This window comes from Dipodomys merriami, unplaced genomic scaffold (genome assembly GCF_024711535.1).
Source record: "Dipodomys merriami isolate MVZ:Mamm:240054 unplaced genomic scaffold, mDipMer1.0.p SCAF_10, whole genome shotgun sequence".
In the NCBI taxonomy this organism is placed as follows: domain Eukaryota; kingdom Metazoa; phylum Chordata; class Mammalia; order Rodentia; family Heteromyidae; genus Dipodomys; species Dipodomys merriami.
In genome coordinates this window covers 21,481,161-21,500,547 of record NW_027202271.1, presented here as the reverse complement: position 1 = coordinate 21,500,547, position 19,387 = coordinate 21,481,161, and the positions used below count along the sequence as shown (strand labels likewise).

General features: G+C 43.2%; 1 protein-coding gene across 19 annotated transcripts in view; it reads left to right on the top strand.

Moving 5' to 3' along the window:
- R3hdm2 (R3H domain containing 2) overlaps positions 1-19,387 on the top strand; it is a 140,073-nt gene that overhangs the window by 116,177 nt on the left and 4,509 nt on the right. For 15 of the 19 annotated variants that reach the window (XM_069987118.1, XM_069987232.1, XM_069987160.1 and 12 more), the window contains 8 exons: positions 4,528-4,629; positions 7,144-7,386; positions 7,682-7,808; positions 8,035-8,195; positions 8,614-8,768; positions 10,502-10,602; positions 16,361-16,530; positions 19,108-19,255. In XM_069987118.1, coding sequence (XP_069843219.1) covers positions 4,528-4,629; positions 7,144-7,386; positions 7,682-7,808; positions 8,035-8,195; positions 8,614-8,768; positions 10,502-10,602; positions 16,361-16,530; positions 19,108-19,255 — 1,207 coding nt within the window. The remainder of the gene's footprint in view (positions 1-4,527; positions 4,630-7,143; positions 7,387-7,681; positions 7,809-8,034; positions 8,196-8,613; positions 8,769-10,501; positions 10,603-16,360; positions 16,531-19,107; positions 19,256-19,387) is intronic. The other 4 variants (XM_069987250.1, XM_069987143.1, XM_069987259.1 and 1 more) reach the window with 1 other exon arrangement.

Below are 19,387 nucleotides of genomic sequence, written 5' to 3'. Positions count from 1 at the left end.
CCCCAGCAAAAGTGTGAAACTATCTGAAAAATAAACTAAGAGCAAAGAACTGAGGGTAGAGTAGAGTAGTAGAGTGCTTTCCTAGTAATGAGCACAAGGCCCTGTGTTCAATCCCTACTACAAAAATGAGAGGGAGAGATTCAAGTAAGAAGGGAAGGAGAAGCTTTTTCCTCTGGTTAATTGTGATCATAACTCCGAACTAAACAATCTTATAAGTTTTAGTATCCCAGAAGCATTTATGATAGTTACTAATGTTATTTCACGATTACCTCTCCACCTTTTTTTTCCCTTTCTACTTTTCCTAATTCTTTTTTTTTTTTTTTTTTGGTGGGGGGGGGGTCTGGTCGTGGGGCCTGAACTCTGGGCCTGGGCGCTGTTCTTCAGCTCTTCAGCTCAAGGCTAGTACTCTACCGCTTGAGCCACAGTGCCACTTTCAGCTTTTTTCTTTTTGCTTATGTGGTGCTGTGGAATCGAACCCAGGGCCTCAGGCATGCAAGGCAGGCGCTCTACCACTGAGCCACCTTCCCAGCCCCCCTAATTCTTTATTCTTTTTTTTCCTTTTCTTGATGGTTCCTCTGCTCTGTGGTGCTTGGGTTCAAACCCAGAGCCTTGAGTAGGCTGACTTTTTTTTACCCCCTGTCAGCACTTCTGGGTTCTCCAAACTGGTTACTAAGCCCATGAATAATTATTGTTCAATTTCCTAATTGGAGTATAACATTATACAGATTCAGGAGGTAACCACATGTATCTTGTGCTTATGCAGGTTTTCATTTAGAAGAAAATCTTTTTTTTTTATATACATATACTGGGATTTGATCTCGGTGCCTTGAGATCGCTACATAGATCCTTTACCACTGGGGCCACTGTACCAGCCTAGTAGAAAAACTGTGAGGAAAGATCGTTATCTTTAGTTGTGAACCTTTGTCCCAAACCCAAGGACAGTGCTGACAGAACAAACCCTTACCAGTTTTTTTGTTTTTGTTTTTGTTTTTGGTAGGGCTTTTCTATCAGAGTAGGCCTTCATCTTACATGTCAATGAAGCATATGAAATCAAAGAGTGAGACTAAGCATAAAGGGCCTGTGACTACCTTTTCCCTGATAAATTTAAACTAGAGTAGACCTCTTGCAACGGGGAGCTCTCTCTGCTAGTATGCTCAGGCAGCCAAAAATCATTGAGCTGTCCCAGCATTTACCAGCAGGTGGCAGCCATATCCTCATGGTTTGTTAGAGGTTTCCTGGCTTCTGGGTTTGAGACTGTCCAAGAAGAGAACTATAGCTGAGATTGAGAGTCAAAAATTAGCTATGTGGCTCCTTTCTTTACATGGACCTCCCTTAGTTCGGGAAGGCTAAGAGAGAAACATCATCCTTTTTTCCTCACTATTCTTTATTTAAAACCCACAAATAGAAAGTTGCTTGCCACTTCACTTTTCTTCTGTCCAAGGTGCACCAAGCTCCCCTCCACCCCTCAGAAAACAAGAACATTAGAATCATAGAAAACATGCAACCAGCATATGCAGCTAATACCTGGCAGCTAGTATTTAGGACTAGTATTAGAAATGTCACTGCCTTTCACAAAATGTTCCAGGGATGCTGAGAGTAAATTTTCCAGGCTATAGTGACATCCCTCCTGAGTAACTTGGGGAATTTGCCATAACTTTTTCTAAAAAACAAAAAAATTGGGGCTGGGGAGGTGGCTTAGTGGTAGAGTGTTTGCCTCGCATGCATGAAGACCTGGGTTCGATTCCTGAGCATCACATAAACAGAAAAAGCTGGAAGTGGCACTGTGGCTCAAATGGAAGAGCACTAGCCTTGAGCTGAAGAGCTCAGAGACAGAGCCCAGGCCCAGAGTTCAAACCCCATGACTGACCAAAACAAAAAACAAAAAAAACTGTGTGTCTATGCATGTATATGTATGTGTGTATGTACATATGTATGTATACATATATATGTTTGTTATTATATTTGGTACATGTCCTGGGATTTGAACCTAGGGCCTGTGCACTTTCCCTGAGCTTTTTATTTTATTTATTTATTCATTTATTTATTTTAATCGGTTGTGGGGCTTAAACTCAGGGCCTGGGTGTTGTCTCTGAGTTCTTTTGCTCAACATTAGTACTCTACCACTTTGAGCCACAGCACTACTTCCAGTTTTCTGGTGGTTAATTGGAGATAAGAATCTTATAGAGGGGCTGGGAAGGTGGCTCAGTGGTAGGGCGCTTGCCTTGCATGCCTGAGGCCCTGGGTTCGATTCCCCAGCACCACATAAGCAAAAAGAAAAAAAGCCGGAAGTGGCACTGTGGCTCAAGTGGTAGAGCACTAGCCTTGAGCTGAAGAGCTGAGGGACAGCGCCCAGGCCCAGAGTTCAGACCCCACGACTGGACCAAAAAGAAAAAAAAAAAAGAGTCTTATAGACTATCCTGCCCAGGCTGGCTTTGAACTGTGATCCTCAAATCTCATCCTCTTGAATTGCTAGAATTATAGGTGTGAGCCACCAGCACCCAGCTTCCCTAAACTTTTTTTTCCCAAGGCTAGCTCTCTACCACTTGAGTCATAGCTCCACTTGCAGGGTTTTGCTTCTTTGTTTTGGTGTTTAATTGGAGATAAGAGTCTCATTGACTTTCCTGCCCTGGCTGGATTTGAGCCACTATCCTCAGATCTCAACTTCCTGCATATCTATGATTATAGGCATGAACCATCAGTGCCCAGCCTTTATTTTTAAAATCCATGTAGCAGACTCTCTATTGAAGCATCCAGAGCATTCACCCTATTTTTTTTTTGAGAAGTTAGAAGAGGAGGATGATAAAAGGTATTCTAATTCTTAGTCTCTTTGCCTCCATTAGGTTATTCTGTGAAAGAAAGATTCTCCTGAAGGTCCATAGCAGGCAATGATTTTGATACCATAGTCCCTATACCTCCCAATTCTGTATATGCATGTATGCACACTGCTACAGGGGCTTGGAACTCGGATCCTGGATGCTATCCTTTTAACATTTTCCCCAAGGTTGATGCTCTACTACTTGAGCCATATTTCCACTTCTAGCTTTTTGATAGTGAATTGGAGATAAGAGTTTCATGTGGGCTGGAAAGGTGGCTCAGTGGCAGAGTCCTTGTCTTGCATGCATGAGGCCCTGGGTTCGATTCTTCAGCACCACATAAGCAGAAAAAGCAGGAAGTGGTGCTGTGGCTTAAGTGGTAGAGCACTAGCCTTGAGCTGAAGAGCTGAGGGGCAGCGCCCAGACCCAGAGTTCAGGCCCCATGACTGGCAAAAAAAAAAAAAAAAAGAGTTTCATGGACTTTCCTTCCTGGGCTGGCTTCAAACTATAATCCTCATATCTCAATCACCTGAGTAGCTAGGATTACAGGCATGGTCCACCAGCACCTAGCCCATTAATACTTTAAATTTGGAGGGAAGAACCTGTGGGGATGCCTGAGGATTTCTGTTTTGCTTCTTTCTTCACCCTCTCCCCACTTTTAGAGTGGACTAGAAAGAACATATGTCTAACAGAACTAAAGCACAATCCTAGATATGTCAAATTAGCTGGGTGATCCCAAGACAACAATTTAATTTCTCCAAGTCTTATTTCTTAATTGCAATTACAAATTATCATATCTCCCTATGGGATTCCTGTAAGGCTATCATGAGACAGTGTATATAAAATGTTATTTCCCTTCTCTTCCTCACTTGGTTCCTTCCATCCTCCTACCACCAGGGGTTGTAACTAAAGAGCAAATGAAGTGATCAAATGACTAAAGGGGAAGAAAAAAGAAAAACTAACTGCACATTAGTTGGTTTAGAACACTCTAGAACACTCCATGTTCCTAATAAAACAAATCCTCCTTGAGGCTAGTGAAAGAATAAACATTGAAGCTAAGCTATTTGCATTTTATTCCTAAATCTCCTATTTGCTTATGGGGGTATTTCTCATATTGCCCTCTTAGCCTAAAAGCACACATAAAATCTTGGAGCAGGAGGAAGTCGCCAGAAGCAGATCTCTACTTGGTGTTTATTCCTTTTCTACCCTCAGAAAGGAGATGATCCCTGTGAATGAGCACTTTTTCCAGGAGAGCTGGCCTTGAATGACCTTTCCTATAGAAGCAGTACAGCAGTACAGATAGGAATTCCTTCTCAAACAGACATTCAGAAATGTTATCATGGGGCTCCTTAGGAGCTCAGGGGCAAAAAAGTGCTTTGGGAAAGTTTTGTTTGGAATCAAGTAGCCCAATGAGTCCTGAGAGTGCTAACTAGAGCTGGACAGTTCTAAGTGGTTAATGGGTCTGGGAGTCCAGTGGGTTTCTGATATGAGAGATTGCTCATTAATGAAAGAAACATGAAAGCCACAAACTATCCAAGTCTGGATGCATGTTTAACAGCTTTGGTATTCACGTGAAATTTCCTTCATGACTAACTTGTTGTTCCTTCCCTTTTCCTCCCTGACTTTACCCTCCTGCCTCTTCCTTTACCCTCCTGCCTCTTCCTTTACCCCCCTTTTCTTTTCCATTTCCACATGCCTCTCTGCTGGTCCACAGCCAGTCCCAGCCCTGCAGCCCTCTCCGCAGCCTGTTCAGTTCTCTCCAAGCTCCTGTCCCCAAGTCCTTCTGCCAGTCTCTCCACCCCAGCAGTACAACATGGTATAAACTCCATTCCCCATTTCTGTCTTGTCCATGTGTGACTTGTATCTTTGGGTATGGCTGGTCTGTCCATGGTGGCCTTGCAAGCATGTTGTACTTTTAAAGGGCATGTATAAAGCTGTTTTTGAGAGGCCAGCATAGATAGGCTGAACTAAACTCCATCCCGATCATCTTACCACAGCACACCAAAAGACAACAAATGTAAGACAGAGGGATACTGAGTTACCCTATGTTTCAGGAGAGGGAACAAAATTAGATGTTGGGGCTGGAGGCATGGCTCAAATGGTGGAGCACACACCTGACAAGCATGAAATTGTGAGTTCAAACCCTAGTAGAATAGAAAAAAAGAGGGAAAAAATTGAATATTGGTCTAATGTAGGTCCCTTGTTTCTGTACCATATATATTCTTCATCTAATTTGCTCCCTCACATGTCTGGGCTAACCAGATTATCCTGAATAGAAAGGTTCTCTACAATTTTCTTTCATTGTGGACTTCTTTGGTACTAGTTGAAAAAACTTGAAATCTTACCCATCTTTCTTATTTTACCATATCATTTTGTATCTTCTTCCACTGCATAATTCATGCTATTTAAATTGTTTGTACCCTGCCAGACATCAGTGGCTCACACCTGTAATCCTAGCTACACAAGAGGCTGAGCGATCTAAGGATCGTGGTTTGGAACCAGCGTAGGCAAGAACATTTATGAAACTTTTATTTCTAATTCATCAGTGAAAAGCTAGAAGTAGAGCTGTGGCTCAAGTGGTAGAGCACCACTCTTCAGTGAAAAGATAAGGGAAAGGGAAGCACCCAGAGCCTTGAGTTCAAGCTCTACTACTGTCGCACACACACACACAAAATAGTTTGTACCCTGACTAAAAATTCTTTCAAAATAGAGTTGCCTCAGGTGCCTCAGAGTTTATCATTTCTATTGTAGTTGTAGCAACCCTTGTTTTAAATACAAAGAATCCTTTTAGGAGGCAGTACTGAGATTTGAACTCAGGGCCTCAGTTTTGCTCAAATTGGTGTTCTACTATGTAAGCCATGCATCTACTCCTACTTTTTGCTGGTTATTTTGAAGATAAAGTCTCAAGATTTTTTCTACATGGACTGGATTCAAACCATCATCTGATCTCTAATCTGTAGCCAGACCATCTCTGATATCAGCCTTTGTTAGCGAGGATATAGGTTTGAACTCTTGGCACCTGGCTGAACCCTCAATTTTACTTTATGTTAATCACATCCCTGCTTTTTCACTAGAATCCTCTCTTTCCTCCTACCTCTTAATTATATTCTTGAAATATGGACTTCAAAATAATCTGCAATCCCAGGCTTCTTAGTATCTATTCCTGAACAAAAAGGTAGCAAACTAGATCTTTGAAAATGAACAAAACTGCAGGATGACATTGTCTTTTGGTTTCTACTAGTTTCTTTTGCAGAAGAACTTGTGCTGTGGAGTGCATGCATTCATGTGTGTCTGTGTGTATGTGAATTATTGTCTAGAGAAACTAACCTATCACTGTACAAGTCAGAGATAGAACACCATCACCCTTGCTGCTTAGGGAAGAAGGCTGAGAAAAACGGTAATTACAGCCCAGCCAGTCAGTCTCTTCCTCCAGCTCAGCCACTCACTCTGGCCTCCTTTCTGAGGTGAGAATTGAAAGTGGTTTCTGAAGGGCAGGAGAACTCTAGGCTAGTGTCAAAGAACAAAGGTGGAAATGACCTTGAAAGGGAGGGAGTAAGGAGATAAGCAGCAGGAATGGAGCCTACCAGTCCTTTGCTGTGGAGGCACATGAACCTAGCCATCCATAATCTATCAAGGTCTTATCCTAGGTGCTTCATTATAAAAACAGGATTTATAGCAATGTAGGAGCCCTTTCATGGTTAGAAACATGAGAAAGACAAGAAATGGAAAGATTATTAATAATTTTTCTTTAACCTAGTAGTATATCCTTTTTTTTCTGTAGACAAAGTTGTGTCATTTGCTCCCATCTTCCCAGGACTAATCCTGGTAACAGTCATGATCAGGGTAGTTTTGTTTGTTTGGTTTTTTTTGGGTCCGGTCAGGGGGCCTGAACTCTGGGCGTGGGCGCTGTCCCTCAGCTCTTCAGCTCAAGGCTAGCACTCTACCACTTGTGCCACAGCGCCACTTCTGGCTTTTTTCATTTTGCTTATGTGGTGCTGAGGAATCAAACCCAGGGCCTCAGGCATGCAAGGCAAGTGCTCTACCACTGAGCCATGTTCCCAGCCCCCGATCAGGGTAGTTTTTGTTATTTCATATATAATAAAGAGATTGCTCTGGAGTTAGGCTTAAACAACTGTTGAGTTCATAAGAATTCAAAATATGACAGAGGTTTAGGGCTCAAAAGTACTTTTTAGGGCACAGAAGCAAGATTGTCTCAAAATGTTATAAGGAAGGCTACAACAAGAATTTCTATTTCTGTCTGTTTATGTTGAAGTCAAAGATATAAGGCTCTCTACAGCTTTGGTCCTTGAGTTCTCCATTCTTTCAACAGGCAGATGACCTCAGCAACCCATTTGGACAAATGAGTCTTAGCCGCCAAGGTTCTACTGAAGCAGCTGACCCATCCTCAGCTCTGTTCCAGCCCCCACTTATCTCCCAGCACCCTCAGCAGACTAGCTTCATCATGGCTTCAACGGGACAGCCCCTCCCCACTTCCAACTATTCCACCTCTAGCCATGCACCACCTACTCAGCAAGTCCTGCCACCCCAGGGCTACATGCAGCCCCCTCAGCAGGTGAGAAGCTCCTGTCCCCAGCTCTAGTCACTAATACAGATTGTCCAGTATTATCATCTTCCTTTCTTTCTTTAATTTAGACAGACTAGAGGGGATATTGTCCCTCCTCCAGAAATTCTTCTTTTTATGAAACACAAGACCTGTTTTATTTCAAACTTGTATAGTAATTCTATAATTGCAAGCCTCAAGTATCTCCATTTACAGATTTCTGGCCATCACCCCTGAGTTCTTTAGTAATTTGCAGGTGTTGGGACTAATTAGAGGGACCTCTTACACCTTTTTTCTCTCACCATAGATCCAAGTTTCTTACTTTCCCCCTGGACAGTATCCTAACTCAAACCAGCAATATCGACCTCTATCTCACCCGGTGGCCTACAGCCCCCAGCGTGGTCAGCAGCTGCCTCAACCATCCCAGCAGCCTGGTAAGTGGGGGCACTAATCTGACAGTAATACATAGAGAAAGAAAAAGAGCAGAGGCTAAAAAAGAGAAAGTTTACTTTCCCCATTCAAAAAAATAAATGCCAGGCATGATAAGGGTTCTAAGAAAGAGCCCAGGATCTCTAGAAGAATGGAGAAAGGAAATTACTGCTAGAGTGTGGACTTCCAAACATACACACTAATGTCTTCTTTGCCTTGCCCTATCTTTAGGTTTACAGCCCATGATGCCTAGCCAGCAACAAGCGGCTTACCCAGGCATGATTGGGGTCCAGCAGCCCCAGAACCAGGGCCTGCTCAGCAACCAGAGGAGCAGCATGGGAGGCCAGATGCAAGGCCTGGTTGTTCAGTACACTCCACTGCCTTCTTATCAAGTGAGTGTATTCTACATTGGAAAAGATCACCCAGTCCCTGGGACAAGGAGGACAGCCTCCCAGGGTCATCCATACTGACAGCTCCAATACTAAAATAGTTTGTACTTTCCCTTAGAATTTTTAGGGTTTTTTCCCCTCTGAAAGTTCAGAATAAATAGTTCTTAAATTGTTTTAATATACAGTCATGTGAATGAGTGTATGCACAAAAGAGTAGAATCTAAAGGAAGTCATACTCCTTCACTGTTAAATGCCCAAGGATGGTGTTTAGAGAAAGGGGAACTGGAGATAGCTCTGTGAACATTTTCTCTGGACAGAAGATACAGAGAAGGAAGTTGTAGTACTCTAGTCCAGTGATAACTCAGCTATTTTCTGGAAGAGCTCAGTGAAAGTAAAAGTAGTCATTCTCTTCTCTATCTAGGTCCCGGTAGGCAATGACTCGCAAAATGTGGTTCAGCCGCCTTTTCAGCAACCCATGCTGGTCCCTGCAAGCCAATCTGTACAAGGAAGCCTCCCTGGGGGAGGTGTACCAGTATACTACAGCATGATCCCACCAGCTCAGCAGAATGGTACGAGGTGAGGACTGCAGGAGAGCCGGGCACATCTCCCATAGACCTTCAGCAACTGTGGTACCATTCTTTTGCTTCCACTAGCCTAAGAAACACAAGGGTAAAGATCCCAGTAGTAGCTGGCTCTGGTGGTACATACCTATAATCCCAGTACTTGGGAGGTGGAGGCAGGAAAATCACAAATTTTAAGGCCAGTCTGGCCTACATGAGACACACTGTCTTTAAAAAAAAAAAAAAAAAAGAGCCAGGCACCAATGGCTCCTAGCTACTCAAGAGGCTGAGATCTGAGGATCAAGGTTCAAAGCCAGCCTGGGCAGGAAAGTCCATGAGACTTATCTCCAATTACCACCAGAAAACCGGAAGTAGCTCAAGTTCTTCAGCCTTGAGCTGAAGAACTGAGGGACAGTGCACAGGCCCAGAGTTCAAACCCCATGACTGACAAAAAAAAAAAAAAAAGATAGGAAGGAAGGTTCATTCTCCTTATTGATTTGACATTTGCATAGACCTAAGCAACCAGGGGAAAAAATACCATTTCAGGGTCAGGCTTTATGATATTCAGTTTTGCTTTTCAAATCATTGATTCTCAAAACTATGGGATAAAGACTGCTCATCATGAAAAGAAACAATTTTGAAATATGTAAATTTCTGTCTATGGATGAAATTCCAATGAAGTGTCTACATAAGTATGTATGCATGCAGACATGTAGATAATATTTACCTATATGTGTATAAGTAGATAGGAACATAGCTAATAGGACCAAAATCAGTACCAAGCACTACACTTGTTTTTCCTCCTTTGTTTTTTGTTTTTGTTTGATTTTGATTTTAATTTTTGTCGTTGACACTTCTGGGGTTTGATTGAGAGCCTTGCACTTGCTAGGCAAGTGCTTTATGACATAAGTCGTGCTCCAGGCCCTGCTTTTGCCTATTTTGAGACAGTATCTTGCTCTGTAGCCCTGGCTATTCTCGAACTCCTCCTGTCTCAATTTCCTTAGTACTGAAATTACAAATGTGTGTGCACCACCACAACCAGTTTCTGACTGGTTCCAGCTGGGAAAACCACAGAGTAGATTAGACAGAGATGGAGCAAGAATTAGTTTAGGTCTTTGTGTGTTCTGTGTGTCCATTTCCTAATATGTATGTGTTTATCTCTGTCTTTGTATATCAGTGTCTCCATTTTGTTTGGAATTTTGGGTAATTTTTTTTCCTATTTGTCTTTAGTAAAAATTTGTCACTGTTTACTATTGTGCATAGATCCTAAATCATACTTCTCCTTAATTCTTTATTTCTTTCTTTCTGGAATTCTCTGTCTGTGTCTGGTACTTTTAACTTGGTTTTCTGTTGTGTTTGGGAGTCTGTGTGTGTGTGTGTGTGTGTGTGTGTGTGTGTGTGTGTGTGTGTGTGTGTGTGTCTGTCTGTCTGTCTGTCTGTCTGTCTGTCTGTCTATGTCTGTGTGGGGTATGTATGTATCTAGTATTCCTACACTGTTAGGAAGAAGATGTGTCAAATCTCATCATAGCACTGATTAGCAGCTTCCTAATTGAAAGATGATCAAGTACAAATATATATAATTAACTTTGAACTGATGAGTGATTTTAGAAATTGCATGGCAAATTGGTCTGGGAATGGCTTGGAGCTGCCTCCGCCTCCCACAGGGGAAGCCCAGGAAGCAGCAGCTGTTTGCCAGGAGCTGTGTTCCTCCCTCTACTACTTCACCAGTCCTCTCTTCTCATCTCCCAGCCCTTCTGTGGGATTTCTGCAACCTCCTGGCTCTGAGCAGTACCAGATGCCTCAGTCTCCCTCTCCCTGCAGTCCACCACAGATGCCACAGCAGTACTCAGGTAAGAAGATAAGAATTTGGGAGGGGCTTGGGCAAACACTTATGAAATATTTGTGCTCTGGAGCTGAGAAGGGTTCAAGGATCATCTGTGCCCATCACCAAAAAAAAAAATCTTGGCTGGGTATGATGGCACATGCCTGAGTTGGGGGTAGTAGAGAGAGCACAGCTTTTTTTTTTTCCTGACTCCAGCATTTTACTCATGTACCTTTGGGTTATGAAATACTTACCTCTGTCTCTTGCACTCATTCTTCTTTTAGACAGTTTTTCTTTTCTCAGGAATATAAAGGAAGTTGAGAGATACTTTTTAAAAAGTCATATTGTAAATCTGTTTAGCAGTTTTTAGCAGTGTACTCGCATATGTTGTGACATTTTAATTACTCTCACCACAATTTTGTGAGGAGGAAATTTAAGAATCAGAGATTAAACTACTTATTTAAGGTCGTAGTCCTAGAACTTGAGTTTTGATCTTTGGACTTCCCATACCCTATGCTACATTCTCAACAGGCCTTTTTCCTCTTTCCCTCCAGTGGGAAATAATAGACTTCATGTTAAATACCTATAGGTCCTCTAAATCACCAGCTACTCCAGATGAATAGGTTTATGCTACACAGCCTCATGTTTTCTGCCCCCAGACACCAGGTGCAGCTGCTCTTATTTGTTTTCCTTTCGACCCATCATCCTGAGACAGCAGTACCTTAACTGCAGGGTTTCTGGAGAGGGAGTCTTAGCTTCCAGCTATCCCTACCCCACTCTATTGTAGGGATGTCTGAGTGCCCTCTTCTGGTGAGAACGGGATATTTAGCTAGTTATCCCCTGTTTTCCCTGTTTTGCCTGTTAGAAATGGGGTATTTTTCACTTAGTTGGGTTTTTTTTTTTTGCATTCTCAGTATTAGATGCTATAGGGTGATTCCAGAATTAATCTGCTCATAGGACACAGTAAGTTCTTAACTTTAAGGTGGGTGTTGTCTTTCAGCTCTTCAGCTCAACGCTAGCGCTCTACCACTTGAGCCACAGCACCACTTCTTCCAGCCTTTTCTGCTTATGTAGGGCTGAGGAATCGAACACAGGGTCTCATGCATGCAAGGCAGGCACTCTACCACTGAGCCACCTTCCCAGCCCTGCCATGAACCTCTTGTCTCCAATTAACTACCCACAAAAGGCTGCAAGTAGAGCTGTTCCTCAAGTGATAGAGTACTAGCCTTGAGCAGAAAAGCTTAAGGACATTACCCAGGCTCTGAGTTTAAGCCCTGGGACCAGCACAAAAAAAGTGAAGCCAGGGGCTGGGAAGTTGGCTCAGTGGTAGAGCGCTTGCCTTGCATGCCTGAGGCCCTGGGTTTGATTTCCTCAGCACCACATAAGCAAAAAAGAAAAAAGCCGGAAGTGGTGCTGTGGCTCAAGTGGTAGAGCGCTAGCCTTGAGCTGAAATGCTGAGGGACAGCACCCAGGCCCAGAGTTCAGGCCCCACAACCAGACCCCCCCCAAAAAAAAAAAGTGAAGCGGGGCAGGGCGGGGGGCCAGGGTGTCCCCAAGTAAGTGTGTGTGTGTGTGTGTGTGTGTGTGTGTGTGTGTGTGTGTGTGTGTGTGTGTGTGTGTGTGTGTGTGTGTGTGTGTGTGTGTGTGTGTGTGTGTGTGTGTGTGTGTGTGTGTGTGTGTGTGTCTGTAATTTTTCATTACTTCCTGGGCCTAGTGTTGAGTTAAGTCACTAAAGCAATTTTTTGTTCTAGAAACTGAAAGTACTAGAGAGGGGCTGAGGATGGAAAGAGGTAATCTAGGCTTCTCTTAAAAAAAAATGAACAAAACATTTCCATCATCTGTTTCTCTTGCTTATTTGAAATTTTCTCAGTAATATCTTCTTTCTTCCCAGTACCTTGATTGTTCCTAGCCTTTTGACTGACCTTTATATCTTTCCCAAATGGTGGTTCTACCCATGTCATCTAAGAGACCATATTCACCTAACCTTTGGTTTTAAAAGTTTTCAATCCTTGTTCATGGAAACTAAGAGAAAATAGAAAAAGAAACAAATGTCTCTTCTGCCTTCTTTTCAGTTTACCCTTTACTAGAAAAAGAGATGGCAGGAATAGCCCATAAGGTCTACTCTGTCACCTTCAGATGACAGTCACCGCCCTCCTCTCATGTAGCAACATGGTCACTTTTCCAAAAATAAAGGCAGGGATTAGGGTTGGCCATTCCTGGAACAACTGTTCTGGTTTATTAATACATTTTTGTTTCCCCATCTATCCCCCAGGCCTAGCCCAAAATTCTGCCACTATATTAGATATAACTATAACTCCAGGAAACACTCTTCTTCCCATTAAAATGATAGCTTTGCAGGTCCCTTGAGATTTCTACATGGATGCTTGTCTTGGGTAGATGCATACAGATATGAATAGCAATAATACCTATACATACCTTCCCAACTCACAGTGACACAGCAATACAGACAGTGTGGTACATACAGAAATAGCCTTTCACATACTTACTGGCTTTTTTTTTTTAAGCTGAAAGGTTTCCAAAACTAAAACTATTCCTTTCACTTCCTGAAGATACAGCCTTCTCTCCTACCTCCCCCAAAAAGGATAAAGGCCAAGATGCTGATTTCCATCCTAGGCTTCAATTAGAATCTTATAGCTCTGGATATTCTTTTTTTTTTTGGGGGGGGTGGTCCGGTCATGGGGCCTGAACTCTGGGCCTGGGCGCTGTCCCTCAGCTCTTCAGCTCAAGGCTAGCACTCTACCATTTGAGCCACAGCGCCACTTCCGGCTTTTTTCTTTTTGCTTATGTGGTGCTGAGGAATCGGACCCAGGGCCTCAGGCATGCAAGGCAAGCGCTCTACCACTGAGCCACCTTCCCAGCCCCTGGATATTCTTTTCCATATATTTGGTTGCAAGCAGTAAGGAAGAAGCCTTAGTCTTCTATCTCACTGATTTTAAAAAAACAAACACAAAACTATAAACAAAAAAAAAAAAACAATTCTGCCATACATAAATGTCATCTGTTTGTATTTATGCGGTTTTCTCTGCCCAGTCGACTTTTCTGCCCAGGTTTAATGATGCCACTTAAAAAGCCATTCACATGTCCCCTCTCCTTTCAGAACTTTCAAGCTGAAATTGATTTCCTTATTCAGCCTCCTTCTTCTGCTCCCCACAAGCTCTCAACCCAGGTTCCTTCCCCCAACCTGATTATATGGAAGTGCTGTCACTGGGCAGAGAGTGTTTTTTTGTCTCTTTTTTTTTTTTTTTTTTTTATTGCCACGTCCATTAAGAAGTAGCGACAGTTCAGCTCCTAACGGATGCCACCTGCTTTTGGCTTGAGGAAGAGAAGCATAAAAATCAGCTCATCAGCAGAGTAGTGCTTCGTGTCCTCGGTTGAGTGAAGGAACAATGCTCCAGGCCAGTGGGGGAGGACTAAGCATGGAGAGCTCTAGATAGATGCTGAAACTAAGAATGCTGGCTGTGTTTTTGTTGTGATCAGAGAAAATAATACAAGGACTTTATTCATTTTGTTTTATTTTGTTTTTCATCCCCAATAGCTCCTTATGGCTACATGTTAGTATTAGAAACCGCTTCCTCTGCCCTGCTTATGCTCACCCCCTACATGCTCACACATTCCCCCACCTTTCTTGGCCTAGGGCATTAGGCTTAGATTATGAGCTGCCTTCTAGAAAAGCTGTAGATTTGATTATTTTTGCGTTGGCCCCTCAGGTAGCAATGAGGAGTTTGAATAAGGTCAATTGCAATTTTGTTGGTAGAGTATGTTGGAACGGATAGGGCTTTTAGAATGGGGAAATAAAAATGCCCAGAGCAACTATAGTAAGGGGAAAGTTGTTAAATGCGTGGCAGTCTACAACTATGCAATTTTCCCTTGGCCCTTCTACATGCTATGCTAATGAATACCCTATTCCCTTTGGCAGGAGATAGGAAGATATAAGCTGTTGCACTATTTGTATTCTCTGATTGGATGAACCATAGAGGGTGGAGCACACAAATTGGCTGGAGAATAGGACCCAATAGATGCTTTGTCTCCCTCAGCTGCCCTTTTAGGCCTCCTGTCATCACTTCTTTTCCTTTCTTTTGACCAGCACTACTTGAAAAAAGCAATCACACTCACCTCCCAGCCTGACTGGTACCTAGGATAGAGGCTGTAACATTTCCCATCATAGGAAGCAATGTAGCAATAGCAGTGGTAGCCACAAATCATTGAGCCATGAAAACATCAGCATTGAAGCAGGTTTCCAAACTGGTAACCACAGCTCAATTTCTCTACCACCACACCTCAAACTCTGTACTGCCTTGGAGGTCAAGGACAAAACTGAAGCCCTCAAGCTAGACATTCCTCCCAGCATGAAGAGGATTATCCTCTTACCCACCCCTCCCTGTCCAGCAACTGGCTTTTTTTTTTTTTTTTTTTTTTTTGTCGGACTTGGGGCCTGAACTCTGGGCCTGGATGCTGTCCCTCAGCTCTTTAACTCAAGGCTAGCACTTACCACTTGAGCCACAGTGCCACTTCCAGCCTTTTCTGCTTATGTGGTGCTGAGAAATCAAACCCAGGGCCTCATGCATGCAAAGCAAGCACTCTACCACTGAGCCACCTTCCCAGCCCATGCAACTGGCTTCTTAACTCCTTATGTTGTTGTCAGGATGAAGATTTAAGACTTAATAGTCTTCACTGTACCCTTAGCTTCCTCCATCCCATGAGTCTTGGTGCTATTATGATTACTAGTACCAGAATGATAGAATCATATCCAGTCAGCCACCTAAACCTGTCAGTGTAGCCTTTAGAAGGTCTGAACCTCTCTCTGTCCTCTGATATTGCCCTCATTCAGAACCTTCTCATTTGTTTCAGGACCTTCCTAAATCATCTTTTTGTGACTAGATTCTCATCCTGTATTTAGACAGTTGGATTGGCTCTCCAAAGCATCATTTCTGTCCCAACATGTACAGAATAAAGTCCAAGCATCTTACCAGAGTGTACTTCAAACTCTGCAAGTCAGCATCAGCTGTTTGCTTAATGTCTGGGTCTTAATAGATTGTTCATTCTATGATAACATAGACCAGCCTTGTTTATTGTACACTCAGTGCCCGGCATAAAGACTGGCACATACAAATGCTCAGTAAACGTTTATTGAATAAATCTACCTCAACTCCTACTGCTTTCCCTATATTCCCCTTAAAGTAGTCTTAGCATTTTGAATCATTTATCATATTCTCAATATGCATATATCTCAATATTCCTTCTGCTTGAAATATTTCCCAATTTATCCTATCCTTGACTATGAAGTACTTCCTAGGTCTGGCTTAGTGAAGCCATCTGTGTACATTTACATTCTCTAGAATGTTTTCTAGCTTATCTTCAGTTCTTACCAGAAAAGCTTGCACATCTCTGCAGCCCTGGCCTATGCCCCAGACCAAATCAGTATCATGCCTAGATATTTGAGTAATCTGACCTGGGTATTTGGTAATACCCAACTTTGGCAGAATGGAGTAGTTTTTCTGCCAACCATACCAAAGTGATCCTCACCAGGTGAAGGCCAGAATGGCATTGGCATCTGGGATTCATCGTCCTTCCACTCAAGTTTCCACTGGTATAGGAAAAGAAAGCAGAAGCCAAATCAGCAACCACCTCAAATTTCTATCAGGACACATTTTGAATGACCCTGAAATGAGTGGGTGGATTTGCTTACTGGTTTTCTCATTCAAGGATAACTGGAAGTCAGAAATACAGTTTGAATTCCCAACCAACTTCTTTCTTCTGCTACTTAGGAGTATCACCTTCTGGACCAGGTGTAGTGGTCATGCAGCTTAATGTTCCTAATGGACCCCAGCCTCCTCAGAACCCATCCATGGTTCAGTGGAATCACTGCAAATATTACAGTGTAGACCAGCGGGGACAGAAGCCTGGAGATCTATACAATCCTGACAGTAACCCCCAGGTGAGTCTTCCAACCCACTCTTGTCTTGGAAGAGGGGACCAGCTCCTTCCCAGAGGATGATCTTTATTAACTGAGCAGCCTCTTTTTCACATTTTTTCTAAACATTTTGGAGGAGAAGCACAGTAGAAGTGTTCTCTTATAGGGAACCTAATATCTAAAGTGACAGAAGGAACACACATTTAAAAAATTCCCAAGCCATGGGCTGGGAAGGTATCTCAGTGGTAGAGCGCTTGCCTTGCATGCCTGAGGCCATGGGTTCGATTCCTGAGCACCACATAAGTAGAAAAAGAAAAAAGCTGGCTCAAGTGGTAGAGCGGTAGCCTTGAGCTGAAGAGCTGAAGGACAGTGCCCAGGCCCAGAGTTCAGGCCCCAGGACCGGACCCCAAAAAAAAAAAAAATTCCCAAGCCAGGTGCTGGTGGCTCAAACCTGTAATCCTAGCTACTCAGGAGGCTGAGATCTAAGGAATTTGGTTTGAAGCCAGCCCGGGCAGGAAAACCCATGAGAGTCCTATCTCTAGTTAACTACTAGAAAACCAGGAATGGGGCTGTGGCTTAAAAGTGGTAGAGCACTAGCCTTAAGTAAAAGAACTCAGGGACAGTGCCCAGCCACTGAGTTCAAGCCCCATGACTGACCAAAAAAAAAAAAGGGGGGGGGATATTGTCAGGAACACTGACTCCTGCCTGTAAATCCTAGCTAATCTGGAGATCTGAAGGATCATAGTTTGAGGCCAACCTGGACAAAAGTTAGCAAGATCCCATCTCAACTGAGCCATTATTAACATCTATAATCCAAGCTCTGACAGTTCAGGCCAGCCTGGACAAAAAAACACAGTCCCTGATCTGAAAAATAACTAAAGCAAAAAGGCCTTGGGAGCCAGGCAACAATGATTCATGCCTATAATCCTAGCTACCCAAGAGGTTGTGATCTGAAGATCAGAGTTTGAAGCTAGCTAGGGCAGGAAAGTCTTCTCTCTAATAAACCACCAAAAAACTAGAAGTGGAGCTGGGGCTCAAGTGGTAAAGTGTTAGCTTTGAGCACAAAAATTCAAGGACAGGCCCAAGCCCTGAGTTCAAGCTCTAGGACCAGCACAAAAGAAAAGAGAATGGGGGATCCAAGGGCATAGTTTATGTGGCAAAATGCCTTCCTTTCAAACATGGCACTGAGTTCAAACCCCAGTATCCACCCAAAAAAGTAAATAATAACTGGACACCAGTGACTCATGCCTATAATCCTAGCTGCATGGGAGGCAGAGATACAAGGACTGCAATTTGAAACCAGCCTGCACCCCAAAAAAGTAGACAACAGCTGGGTGCCAGTGGCTCACACCTGATCCTAGCTATTCAGTAAGCAGAATGAAATTCAAAGCGAGCCTAAGCAGAAAAGTTCATGAGGTTCCTATCTCCAGTTAACCAGCAAAAAACTGGAAGTGGAACTGAACTGTGACTAAAGTGGTAGAGTGCCAGCCTTGAACAAAAAAATGTTAATAAGGAGGGTAGTGCAAGGCCCTGAGTTTGATACAGTATGACCACAAAGCTTTTTTTCTTTTTTTTAAGTGCATATTGAAATAATTCAAACTGAGCCAGGCACAGGTGGTTCACACCCTTAATCCTGGCTACTTAGGAGGCTAAGATCTGAGATCACGGTTCAAAGCTAGTCCAAGGAGAAATGTCCGGATGTTCTTGAGACTCTTATCTCCAATTAACTACCAGAAAAACACTTTGAGCACTGTAGCTTAAAGTGGTAGAGGACTAGCCTTGAGCACAAGAGCTCAGGGACAGGGCCCAGGCCATGAATTCAAGGCCCTACAACTGACAAAAAATAATAGTAATTCAAACTGAGCTAGGGATGTGGTTTGAGTAGTAGAGCACCTGACCAACAAGCTCAAGGCCCTGATTTCAAATCCTAGTACTGCCTACAAGTAATAATAATACAAACCAGGACTGTACTTGTAGCTATATGTCAGTGGTTGAGTGTTTGCCAAGCATGTGTGAGACCCTGGGTTTAATACCAAGCACTGGGGAGGAGGGTTGGGGGGAACCATAATAATCATACAAATTAGGGATTAAGAAAGAAATTTAAGTGGGGGGAGATGGGAAGGGATGGGAAGGTGAAACAAAGGAGGGGGTAACAATGCTTGATAAGAAATGTACTCCTTAGGGGCTGGAAAGATGGCTCAGTGGTAGAGCGCTTGTCTTGCATGCCTGAGGCCCTGGGCTCGATTCCTCAGCACCATATAAGCAAAAAAAGAAAAAAAAAGCCGGAAGTGGCACTGTGGCTCAAGTGGTAGAGCGCTAGCCTTGAGCTGAAGAGCTAAGGGACAGCGCCCAGGCCCAGAGTTCAGGCCCCACGACCAGACCAAAAAAAAAAAAAAAGAAATGTGCTCATTACCTTGCCCATGTACTTGTAACCCCTCCGTACAGTATTTTCACAATTTAAAAAAAAAGAAAGAAATTAAAAAAAAAAAAACCTGACTTTGGCGTAATTTACAAGAGGAACATTTCCTGAGAGGTGGACTTAAAGCCAAATCATAAGAATATTCAGCAGATTTATATGATGTGTACTTGTCTCTTCCACAGGCCAACACACAAATGAGCAGTAGCCCTGTCACATCTCCTACCCAGTCTCCAGCACCCTCTCCTGTTACCAACCTCAGCAATGTCTGCACTGGACTTAGTCCTCTGCCTGTCCTCACACAGTTCCCCCGGCCTGGGGGCCCTGCACAAGGTAGGGTGTTATATTAGAACTGTCTGTTCTGGAATTCACCTTTACATCTATTCCAAGCTGGGGAGATTGGAGAGTACCAATAGTCAACCACTAGTGTGACTGATCTAATTCTGTGAGCTAACTGTTCTTCTT